The 11494-nt window shown below is 38.9% G+C and overlaps 2 protein-coding genes across 3 annotated transcripts; both read right to left on the bottom strand.

The window, feature by feature from the left end:
- Window positions 1-247: 247 nt before the first annotated feature.
- On the bottom strand, window positions 248-5028 carry LOC131305234 (peptidyl-prolyl cis-trans isomerase CYP21-4-like). 2 transcript variants are annotated; one of them, XM_058332391.1, is made up of 8 exons: window positions 4870-5028; window positions 4251-4454; window positions 3366-3405; window positions 3020-3070; window positions 2583-2668; window positions 1694-1831; window positions 1431-1581; window positions 248-679 (listed from the first exon to the last, which is right to left on the bottom strand). In XM_058332391.1, the coding sequence occupies exons 2-8, from the start codon at window positions 4400-4402 to the stop codon at window positions 593-595; spliced, it is 705 nt and encodes a 234-aa protein (XP_058188374.1). In that variant the 5' UTR covers window positions 4403-4454; window positions 4870-5028; the 3' UTR covers window positions 248-592. The 2 variants fall into 2 exon arrangements, with proteins under 2 accessions (XP_058188374.1, XP_058188375.1); XM_058332392.1 differs by having other exon boundaries at window positions 4251-4473; window positions 4870-4999.
- Window positions 5029-7487: 2459 nt separating this feature from the next.
- On the bottom strand, window positions 7488-10670 carry LOC131304616 (receptor-like protein kinase ANXUR1). The gene has a single exon (XM_058331932.1). The coding sequence runs from the start codon at window positions 10328-10330 to the stop codon at window positions 7730-7732; it is 2601 nt and encodes an 866-aa protein (XP_058187915.1). The 5' UTR covers window positions 10331-10670; the 3' UTR covers window positions 7488-7729.
- Window positions 10671-11494: the final 824 nt, after the last annotated feature.

The raw sequence follows: 11494 nt of genomic DNA on the forward strand, positions 1-11494 counted from the left end.
TGAAAGATTGGATTTTCCACAAGTTCTTTGGCAACAAATCGTCACACATCATGGCCCTTGATTGCATTGCCAAATAAACATCATAGAGATTGCTTAATCAATTTTCTGTATGACATTACCACATCAATGAAACCATATTTTCTTGTTCCAACATGAAGTTGACATTTTGAGTATACTCGTGTTGGTTAAACAGGGAAGGATGCCAATCACAACCAATGTGACAACGTAAAAAGGTAATAAAATAAAATTAGTTACAAACCATTTCAGAGATGGATTAGGATTAGTATCATTCTGTCGTGCCTGGAACCATGATCCCAGGAGAGTGTAATTGCATCCAGTTGCTGGATTCCAGTACAAAACAACTACTTATCACCAAAATTTGAACAAAAATCCATAATACAAATAGGATTGGCAACCTCAGGGTATGACAACAACAGCTAACGTTGTAATAATTCCAGGGACTTCAATCCAAATGCCACAACACCCCAGAAGAAAAGCTAATGGAAAAGTCCCCATAAAGTGATTGCTTGGTGATTCTCAGGACTTCTGTCAAGGTGAGGAAAATTATGCAATCGAACTGGCAAGGCATCGTCTAAACCTTCTGTTTCAAAGAAACGTTGATTATTCCTATCGAGGACTTAGGTCGATAATGTTCATCCGTATCCACCTCTTCAATTTCCTGGCAAGCACATTGCAGGACAAACATTCAAATTGTAAGTCTAATAAAGGATCCTGTAAAATAAATGCACAAAGCAACTAGACACTAAAAGCATGTACATCCACTCCACCAGATGTCCTATGAATAGGATATAAAATTACTTAAAAAAGACAATATGAACAATACTTCTAGGTTAAAATCCCAAGAGGCCCCTAAAGTATGCTTTCTCTGTGAGTCTGTAACTTTGGTCCCAAACTTACTGATTCTTTTCCCTTTAGTGCCAAAGTCTATAATTTGCGTCTGAGTAGTCCAACCATTAATTTGCATCTGGTAAGGGACCTCACTAGCTTAGCCAGCTAGCACCTCAGATTTGACAAATAAAAGATTGATGACATCCAGCCAGGCATATGATGGTGGCTCCTCTTTACTAATAGATCTGCCAGCTGCTATAAAGTATAAACCCAAAATAACATAAGAAACAGAATCTTAGCCACCCTTTCCAGATCAGACTTTTGGCAAGTGCTCTTAAACAGCACCAGAAGTCCACAAGAAGCTGTTTGGATTGCAACATCATGCTTCCATGGTCTCATTAGTCATTACAGTTGGCTCCTCAATACTATGATAGAAACTCTCATTTCTACCCCTAGTACGAAACTACTTGAAGGGAACTATCACATAGAGAGAGAGAGAGAGAGAGAGAGAGAGAGAGAGAGAGAGAGAGAGAGAGAGAGAGAGAGAGAGAGAGAGAGAGAGAGAGAGGCTTAATTAATACCTGAACAACATCCTCTCCCCTGATAACCCGCCCAAACACAATAAGCTTCTCATTCAAATCTGGGATTGGTGCAGTTGTAATATAAAGTTCAAATGCTTCTTTGTCATGTTTGGCCTTTGAAGTACCAAGCATGAAGGCCTCATGCTTCACACTGGATAAAAATCACAAGTTCAGTAACCAGAGTAGTATAAGAAAATGCTTTCTCTGAACTCCCTTGGGCTAAAGGGTAACTCCGTGGAGTGGCTCCAGAGTGGGGGGCAAACCTTGTATCAAGTTGGCTGTTATGCTTTCCTCTCAAAGTCCAATCGTCTGTAGCTCCAGGTCGATCAGTATTACCTCCTTGAATCACGAAGTTCTTTATTACATGGTGGAAAGGCATCCCCTTGAAGTGACCCCTTTGACTGAAAACAAAAAAGATCTTTTGAATCTGACTTTAATTATTTTACAATCAAATCCAAAAGTGCCCTTCGAGGAGGAAGCGTTAGTGCCTGCCAAGAATATTGCAAGTGATTCCACTACATGGAGAGAATGCAACAAGTAAAAGCACAACTTTCATAGTACAAAACTCAAGTCAATAACACGAACTCTGCCACAGCTGGACAATAACCCCCATTCTGAACATACAGCTAAAAGAGTACGAAGATGTTTACAGTTCCCCTGAAATTCGCTGATCCAACATCAGTTACTGAACATTAACCATTTTTAGTATGGAATTAACTTGCAACTTACATGCTCCCAGGCTAAAAAAAATCTACTGCATAGTGAATCCTTTCCATCAATTTGATATATTTGTTAGACAAATCATTAGTATAGCCGTGGAGACTACTTACGTCAGGTATATTTCAAAAGTTGACCATCTGGAATGGCCAGGAAAATACAGAAAGCCGATACACGAATCTAATCTGCTTCAAGGGGTAAGTATGAAACTCCAAAGTGTCAACTCACTCAACTTTCCACAATGCTTAAGCTCCAACTATGAGATGACACATTCGAAAAGCATAAAGGGAATAGAAACACTGAAACCTTGTCCACAGCTAATGAGGCAAATTATCGAAGCGTCAACGAAGAAATATTGTCTACTAAGAAGCTGCGTGAACAATGGAATAATATACCCCAACAATGGATAAAAATAGTGTTTAGTATGGTACCCACCACAAGTCAATAAATTCGTCAACAGCCTCGGGAGAACCTTCCTTGTATAACTCGACCGTTATTGAGCCTTTTGAGGTATTCAAAATCTGTCAAATGGAGAAAAAAATACACGAGCATACCAACATGCAATAGATAAGAACACACCCCCTACTGCAGCATAACTTACTTTACTTGCAGAAAAAGATAAAATAACACACAAAATAAATTGAAAAGAAGAGCAAAAGAATGAACACTGAGCAAACAACAATCTAAGAATTGGAGAACTAAATGAAACATCATCACCAAAGCTCATATTGGTATCGAAAGATGGCAGCGTTGACTAAGTAGTAAGGGAATGTTTTGTAGAGCAGACACAAACATAAAAGTAGTACCTAGCAACCGCCTTTAAAATATAAACCAAAAGTAGTTATAAATGCTCAGCTTACAAAGTAACTTACAGCATATCTAGGGACATCAGTTTTCTTTGAATCTGCAATAACATTGTCACCCTGTAGCACCGAAAGGACCAGACATTGAGAAAAAGGTTATGTAATTGGTCATGATCAATTGAAAGCAAATTCCTCAAACCTTGAAGGCATGAAGACCATAAAAAGAACAAATACACAAACAGACAACTACATCTTTGAAACTATCAATGAAGTCATTAATAATTAATATCACTGGAAATTGAAGAAAAGTGGAATCTTTCAGATCTGTCATTTTCCAGTAAGTAATCAGTATTCTTACCAGACAAATATTCAACAAGAAGCTAGAAAGAAAAAAACTTTCTCCAAAAAATTGTACCTCAAAATCTGACAAGTGATCGTCTTCTTGAACTCTTGACCTAAACACAAGTTAGAAAGTATACATCAGAATATGTCACTGCTTTTCTTCTGTGTTACATGGACTAGTTGCAGGTGTTGGTGCAGGCATGTGTCTAAGTGTTGGGATACATTTAATTTCCATCAGAAGGACATATGGACAGACCAAATTATCCGCATCTCTTAGTATATTTCTTCCATATTCTAGGGTAACTTGTGTTTACAATGTGCTTCAGGCATTACCTGCATAGCATAGGAGTCTGGGCATAGTCCACTGTTAGTTCAAAACATTTTAGACACGCATCATATCCTTGTCTGATCGTGAAGTGTCCGACAGTCCGACATACGCACATGTTGAAAAATCCATGTAACATAGCTTTTCTTTCCTTCTTTGCTTGTCAAGTTATGGTTACAATATATAGAAACATTTAGCAAGTGCCTTAATTAAAAACAACAAAGCTATTCAATAACAAATCTAACGCTTGGGTTGTTCCTAATTTTAGATTTTGCAATCGTCCTAAAAGGCTTCACAATTCCAGAAGGCTTTTATTTAAACTTGTAGAGGTATTTCACCAAAATCTCAAGATTCATAAAATCTGGTTAAGTTAACCAAGAATGCCAAGGGGCTAAGAGCCTGAGACCCATGTCCCGTTCCAAACATTTTGGAAAATGAACTCAATTTCTCCTGCAGCAAAACTTGTGAAATCTTCTCTCAAACTATTCCCAGAATGTTCTCAAATGTACAATACAAATATCTGAATTGCTCTCGCCGGGCAAAACGAAGAAAAAGATACACTATATTAGTGGCACCAATTCCCATTTTGCTACCATAACAACCATAAATCCACAGTTGAAGATTCCAACAAACCTCTGAGACCAATGTCTGTAAGTAGCAAACAGGAAATACACTGTCACGATCGCAATTAAGCTGTATACAATAACTGCAGTAACACTGATACGACTTGGACCCTTCTTCTTCTTGCTTTGTTGTAGTAGAGCTTGAGGTTTGATCCTCGCCATGACGGGTAAGCCTCACTCCAAGTGCAACAAAATCAAACGAGCCACAACAACCCTGGCAGTTGAAATAAAACCTAACATGACCAAATAAAGCAATTCGAAAGCAGCAATCAAGAATACCAAACAAGGGTTCAAAATATTCTTCACATAGGTGATCCAATCGCCGCAAACCTGGAAACTTCTGACACACACACACACCAGTAACGTGAATTCAAGAGGATCTAAAGTTTGAGAATGTGATTCCCAAGACATAGGCGCACTCGCTGCGCTCCATTTAAAGAAAATAAAAGAAAAAAGAGCCAACACATACGACTCAGGGAAGAAGAATTTGAAGCTTTAAATGTCCCCTAGCATTTTTCCTTCCATTAAAAATTCGGATCCAATCGATCCAAATACGTACATGGTAACCACATAAGGAATGAGAATTACGTTCCAGATGCAGCAATTGAATAGAATGTTTAAGTACATACCTAATTGATGGGAATCTCTCCGCTTTGGGGTTTGAGAAGGGAGACGGTCGGGAAGTTCTGTCAGTGTTGTTCAAATTGGGTTGCCTCTTCGTTTCCTCTCATATATCACGCGTATAACCAATTAGTTTGACTGTTGAATTAAGAGCCGGAGCGGATTAAAAAAAAGAAAGAAAAGAATTAAGAGCCGGAGGAAAAAAAAAAAAAAAAGCCTATTTTTTTTCCCTGGGCCTCCTAAACAGAAACCACTGGATATAAAATGTACCACTGCGTAATTTTCCATGAATTTTCTAGTCTCAATGAAAATTGTCAATCTATCTTTGACCAACTAAGAATTAGTTTGAGATGTGTGTAAGTTAGAGGTAACTTTTATAGCGTCCAGGGAGAAAGTCACCCCATAAATTATGTTTAGATTATATATATTTTTTAACGGCAAAAAAGAATTTTATTAATATTTGAAAATAAATTACAAAGATTAAAATGACTCTAAGCACAAAGCATCAAAGCGGTGCAAGAGCGAACCCACAAGAGAAGACGCCCCTCCCTTCGACAATCATACGCCGCCAGGAACTTGAAGGAAAAAATAACAACCCGAAAGTGACAAGAAGCCAAAAGGTGCTGATATTTCCAAACTATCTTCGTTAATACTATCAAAATTTTAGTGCGACAAAACCTTGCATCATATCTAACAAAACTCTTATGCACTAAAATTTGTGATATAAAAAAAAAAAAAACAATGATATCATCATATAATTTTTAAGGATTAACAGCATAATTTTTTTTTCAGCTGCGTTTTCCTTTTCCTTCTTTTCTGTCCCTTAGCCTTGACAAAGCCAGAAGTCGATCACACCAGTAAATAAAAGTCTCAGCATTTACGCTAAATGCACATTATGGGAAAATGAAAATGAAAATGACAGCCAATGACGTGTTTTGATAATTAATACCAGTCAAAGACATGTTGAGAACATTTGTTAATGCTGAAAATGTCCTTGGCTGATATTAATTATCAAAACACGTCCTGGGCCGTCATTTTCCCATGCATTATTGCATATTGGGACGGAATGTGTATTTCCAATTATGGGTCGATTGGCAATTAATTGCCAAATGAATCAAAGCTTCATACTATAATTGAGAAGTTTCACTCTATTCTATCCGTAGATTTTCATTAAAATGTGAAGCAAATTGCAACAAACTTATACAGTATTTTTAGATTGAATATTTACCTACACAATGTGCATCATATATACCCTTCAACTTCAACTCAAATTTCAGTTTTGTATCTCTCATGCTTCAAATGCAGCAACTTGAACTCCATACTTGTAAGCATATATTATTACAAGAGATTGTACAGCGAGCTTTGCATTTATTTAGAGTAAAATCTATGAGTAGCTATATAGCTTGGAACGTAAAGAGACATTCTAATTCTTCAGAATACATGCAAACATAAGCAATATCGAGGACACAGAAACATAAGCAATACCGAGAACAAAATTTACAATAGGGAAAAGTTCCAGTATAAAGTAGTATTTTCGTTGAATGTTTTACATTGATATATAGAACAAGATAGTAAAAGTAAAAAGCTCTTCAAGTCAAGAAACACAAGACTAGTTAAAATGAACCCCTTAGTTGTGGAACTCAAATTGGGATTAGTGCAGCTTACTTTGTAATAGATCAAAAGGAAGAAACTATTGTAGGGAAATCGATGTAAATGATCAAGACAACAAATATATAACAAGACACCCACATTTGGATCAAGAGACACAACCCACCTAATGCTGCAATAAATGTCTATTTATCAAATATATCCATTCTAACAAGAAATTAATATACAATTTTTACTGTATTGGTGGCATTAAGTACCAAAAAAAAAAATGGCATAAGAAGTTGAACCATCCCTCACACCACAAGTCAGAAGGGTTAGACATGAAAACCAAATCCTTGTTTAGGACAATAGTAAGCACTTAAGCCGTAGACTCAGATTCCTGGACCCGGGGACCCTGCCGAGCGGCACCCCTGCCAAACGGGTGCCGAGCGGCCAATCTGGCCGTTCATCTCGGAATCAACGGCCCGGATCTAAACATCTTTTTCCTTTTCCTTTATTTTTTTTTTAAATCCGTTCGGTACCTTTACATCTGGGCCGTCCAAAACACTTTTGGACGGCCGAGATGTGCTCGGCACCCCTGCTTGGCAGGGTCTCCAGGTCCTAGATTCCTAACGTATACAATATCTCCTTTTCCTCCTTCCTCTTCTGCCTCTTGTGGTGACATTGGGAGCACAATCTCAATCTTTTTGAAAGTTATTATCTATCTTCAACTTTTCACCATAAAACTCTACATGTAAAGTTTAGAAACAATGGAAAAAAGTCATGTTGTTAAATGTGTGGAATTATACAAGAAAAGAGTGGATGACAGAAAGACTAATCGAATAAGTTGGACCTTTTACACGATAGGCATAAGGTGGAGGACATGCTTTCGAACTAATGCATACAGAATGCATCGAGTTTGAGACATGACCAAGCGAACAATGTAGATATTTCGAACCAACATAAACCAACTTGGTCTCCAGAGTTCATGCAACTTGAAATAAAATTATAAGCTATAATGAATTAAATGGTAAAGGTATAATAGTAATATAGCAATCAATATTATATATTATAGCAAGAGAGCTGATGTAAACGGTTTCTGTCTCAACTCCTTACATAGATTTCCAAGTTGCAATCTGTTTGAAAAGCCCGTCCCTTAAATAGCACTAGAATTAAGAGAGAACAAACAAAAAGACCAAACACGTAGTAGTTTATAACTTCCTATCACCAAATATAGCCATTTGTTCAAGAGAAGCACACAGGTTGCAAGGACAAATCTCATCACCGCCCCTTTGGATTGACAATCTGTGAGAAGATATCATCAGTGCTATCTTCTGATTCCTTTTCATCATGCTCACTTCCGAGGCTCAAAGTACTCCTGTGCATTGCCAAAAAGCTGTTGTGGTCAATTTCTTCAGTCTGATCATAATCTACGCTTCCTGTAGTTGGTTTCCTCACACTGCCTTCTGGGTTTTCATGCATTTGGAGAGCAAATTCAAGATTCCACAGCACATCACCCATGGAGGGGCGATCCGTTCCGTGATCAGCCAAACACTTCTCAGCCATTTCTGCAAACTTTTTCAAACACTCTGGGCTTATCTTCCCCTTGAGCTGGGGATCGATGATGTCTTCTAGAGTTCCTTTCCTTTGGCAATGGAGCGCCCAATCAGCAAGACTAACTTGTTCCTTCGGAAGGCTTGGATTCAGAGCCGGCCTCGCACACAAGGCCTCGAAAAGAACAACTCCGAAGGAGTAGACGTCGGATTTCTCAGTCAATTGCTGCCTCCTGAAATACTCAGGATCCAAGTAACCAAAGCTACCCTTCACCACTGTACTAACATGCCCTTGATTCATGTTAGGTCCTGTTTTGGACAGCCCGAAATCTGACACTTTGGCAACCCACTTCTCGTCTAACAGAATGTTTGTGGTCTTGACATCCCTGTGGATGATAGTGTACTTGGCCCCGGTGTGGAGATAATGAAGTCCTCTAGCTGCTCCAATGCAAATCTCTAACCTTTGCTTCCATGAGAGGGTAATTTTGTTGCCCTTGTAAAGATGCTCCCTCATAGTTCCGTGTCCCATGTAATCATAAACCAAGACCATCTCATTATTTTCTTCACAATACCCAATCAGAGAAACCAAATGCCTATGTCTCAGCTTCGAAAGCATCTCAATTTCAGTTATGAACTCGTTAACACCTTGCTCAGAAGAGGGGTTTGATCGTTTAATAGCCACTTTGGTATCTCCATCAACGATGCCCTTGTAAACCTTCCCAAATCCGCCAACTCCGATAACATTAGACTCATCGAAATTTTTGGTCGCATTTTTTATTTCCACCAAGGAGAAGTACCGGCAGTTGCTGGCAGCATCAGATGAAATGTTGGTGCTTCCGTGGCTCTTTCCAGAGATTGTCGATTTGGTTCCTGAAGTATGGGAGTTGGTGTAGAGTGGCAGCCAACTGGAATTGTGAGATTGGCTTCCGGGGAGTTTGCTTTTCTTTTTATAGCCAATGAGCGCCGCCGCCACAAAAGCAAAAGCCGCGGCTCCTCCTGCAGCCCCGCCAATTAAGGCGGTGGTGTAAGTTTTCTTATTGGAATCAGAAGCGAAAGGCTTTTTGGCTGCCTCTTCTAGCTGCTTCTTCATCATGTCGGATATGGTTGGATTGGGGCCTGCCAAATTTGAATTCGAGTCGCTGAGCTTGAATATCTCCAACCCATTCAGAATCGCATCGAAATACTCGGGCTTCATTGTGTTGGTAGGCGACAGCGCGAGCCAAAGCATGTCCTCGCCTTGTCCATCAGAAACATAAATGGTGTAATCTTTGTAAAACGGAATCCCCATCCCGCCTGACCACGCAATCACATCTGCATCTTGGACAGCGGTTTGGTTGTTGATGTAAACGTTGAAAACCCGCTGGTTGATCTTGCTCAATTGGTACTCACAGAAATGAAGCCTCACCAGATATGTGAAATTTGCATCAACTTGGAAAGCCCACGTGAGATTATACTTTTTGTTGATATTGGGATCCATACCCATTTGCCTTGAAGTGCTGTACACATCAATTGGTGCAATGGCTGCTGAAAAATTCTTGTAATTGATCGTGACATTGTTGTCCGCCTGACTTGTCAAACCCATGGCGCCGCTGTAAATATAAGGAGAATCATCGTACCAACTCCGGACTAAACCAAATGAGTCGTTAGTCGGAGGTATATATTGGCCTCCCACGTTCAATCTCCACATTGTTTGGATATTCGCGGAAGAGGTATCAAGGGGTTGGTCATCAAACCCCACCATTACGGCAGAATCGAACAAGTTTGGCGTTGGAATAACCTCTATCCCATTGACAAAGGCAAAAGATCCATTCTTATCTGAAGGCTTGAAAGTGACTGTCAGAGAATCGTTGTTTGAAGGGGCTAAAGAGAATTCTCTCATAATGTACGCCTGTGTGTTAGCCTGAGCTGTAATGGAAGCGCTGAAATTATTCAGGAGAGTGACCCCACCGGCAATGACCGAGAAGTAGGAGCTGGTAGTATTGAAGTTGGTGTAAGAAGATGGGTAGAAATGGAGCCTCAAAATATATCGACTTGTTCCATTAACCGGGAATTTATAAGCCGTTTCAGCAGTGAAAATTCTCCCCTTCATGTATGGGATTTCGGATGTCAACGAAGGGTCTTGGACTAGAGCTACAGACTCAACCGATTTGTCAGAAGACACGAGGTACTTGGAATCCGATTCCCATTTCCTACCATCGGTATCGGTGCCACCGTCTTTGTTGCCACAACTCAATACCAACGGCGTTGGGACCGAGCTCGATACTTTGAGGGAATTGAAAACAAGAAGTAGGGAAATAATAGAAAACAAAACATGGGTATTGGTTTTCATGGCTACAGAGCAAAACAAAAGAAGTAATTACAAACCCTCTATGGAAGAGGGATGAATTGGCGTACAGGAAAACAGAGGAGGCTTTGGAGGGGAAAATAGAGGGGAAAAAGTTTTCCTGTACGCCTAAAAGAACTACAATTTCTTTTTCTTGTTTTTTTTTTTTCTCTTGGTAGCTCAAGGGTTTGAACTAGACCATCTCTTTTCTTTCGTCAATGGAGGTTCAACGCTGTGGCAGGTTAACCCGGATTACCGGGGATAGTACCAGGGAAAAGAAGAGATTTATGAATCGATAAGGCATTTGAGGTTGTCTTTGTTTTCTCTCTCCTTTCTGTGTTCATCAATTGCTCTCCTATGGGAAGGTGAATGGGTGAGAGTGAATTTCGTAATGAGACTTTTCTGGTTGGTTCTTGAAGGCTTGTTGACATCCGGGTCTTCTGCATTTCATTGGCGTGTAGCTATTTACGTCAGTGAACACACATCTATTTATAGCTTTGCATGCCTCAAGATATGCAAATTCTGTAACCGTTATTAAACCCGCGAAGACGACTAAAGCTCTGGTCTTCCAGATTAAACTTCATGGTTTAACTTTAACCTTCAATCCACTGTCAGACAAATGTATACATGTAGCATTTCATGACAAAGACCTTAAGTATAGTGTGGTGAACTCGAAACGAAAACCCATCTACTTTGTTCTTTGAACATATGAGATGTGAGACGAACAGATCACTCAATTATGCTCTTCCCTTTCTCTATGTTGGTTATTTATTGAGTTTTTTTTCCTCCATATATGGCTTTTGCCTTTCATGAAGTTAAGTATAATTTTTTGCCTGTAATAATTCCTTTAACAATATGATTGTTCAAGTAATAAATAATGCGGTAAACACCAAAATTTAAAAGGTGAAAAGTATAGTATGTCTTTCTTGCTACAGAAGAGAGAACGTTTTTTCATAGTTTTAAATTGTATTATTAGGGAAACTTGACTAGGCTTTTATGAGAGGTATAAAAACTTAGTTTTTCCGTTTTTATTTTTATTTTTATTTATTTTTATGTTTTTTGCTACTTTTTATCCATGTTTTTTTTATTTGTTTCCCTTAATTAGAAGAACTATAAAATTATTTCAGAAACTACCTTCAAAATAGAGGAGTTTTTTTTTTGTTATAATTC

Source organism: Rhododendron vialii, chromosome 1a (genome assembly GCF_030253575.1).
Source record: "Rhododendron vialii isolate Sample 1 chromosome 1a, ASM3025357v1".
In the NCBI taxonomy this organism is placed as follows: Eukaryota; Viridiplantae; Streptophyta; class Magnoliopsida; order Ericales; family Ericaceae; genus Rhododendron; species Rhododendron vialii.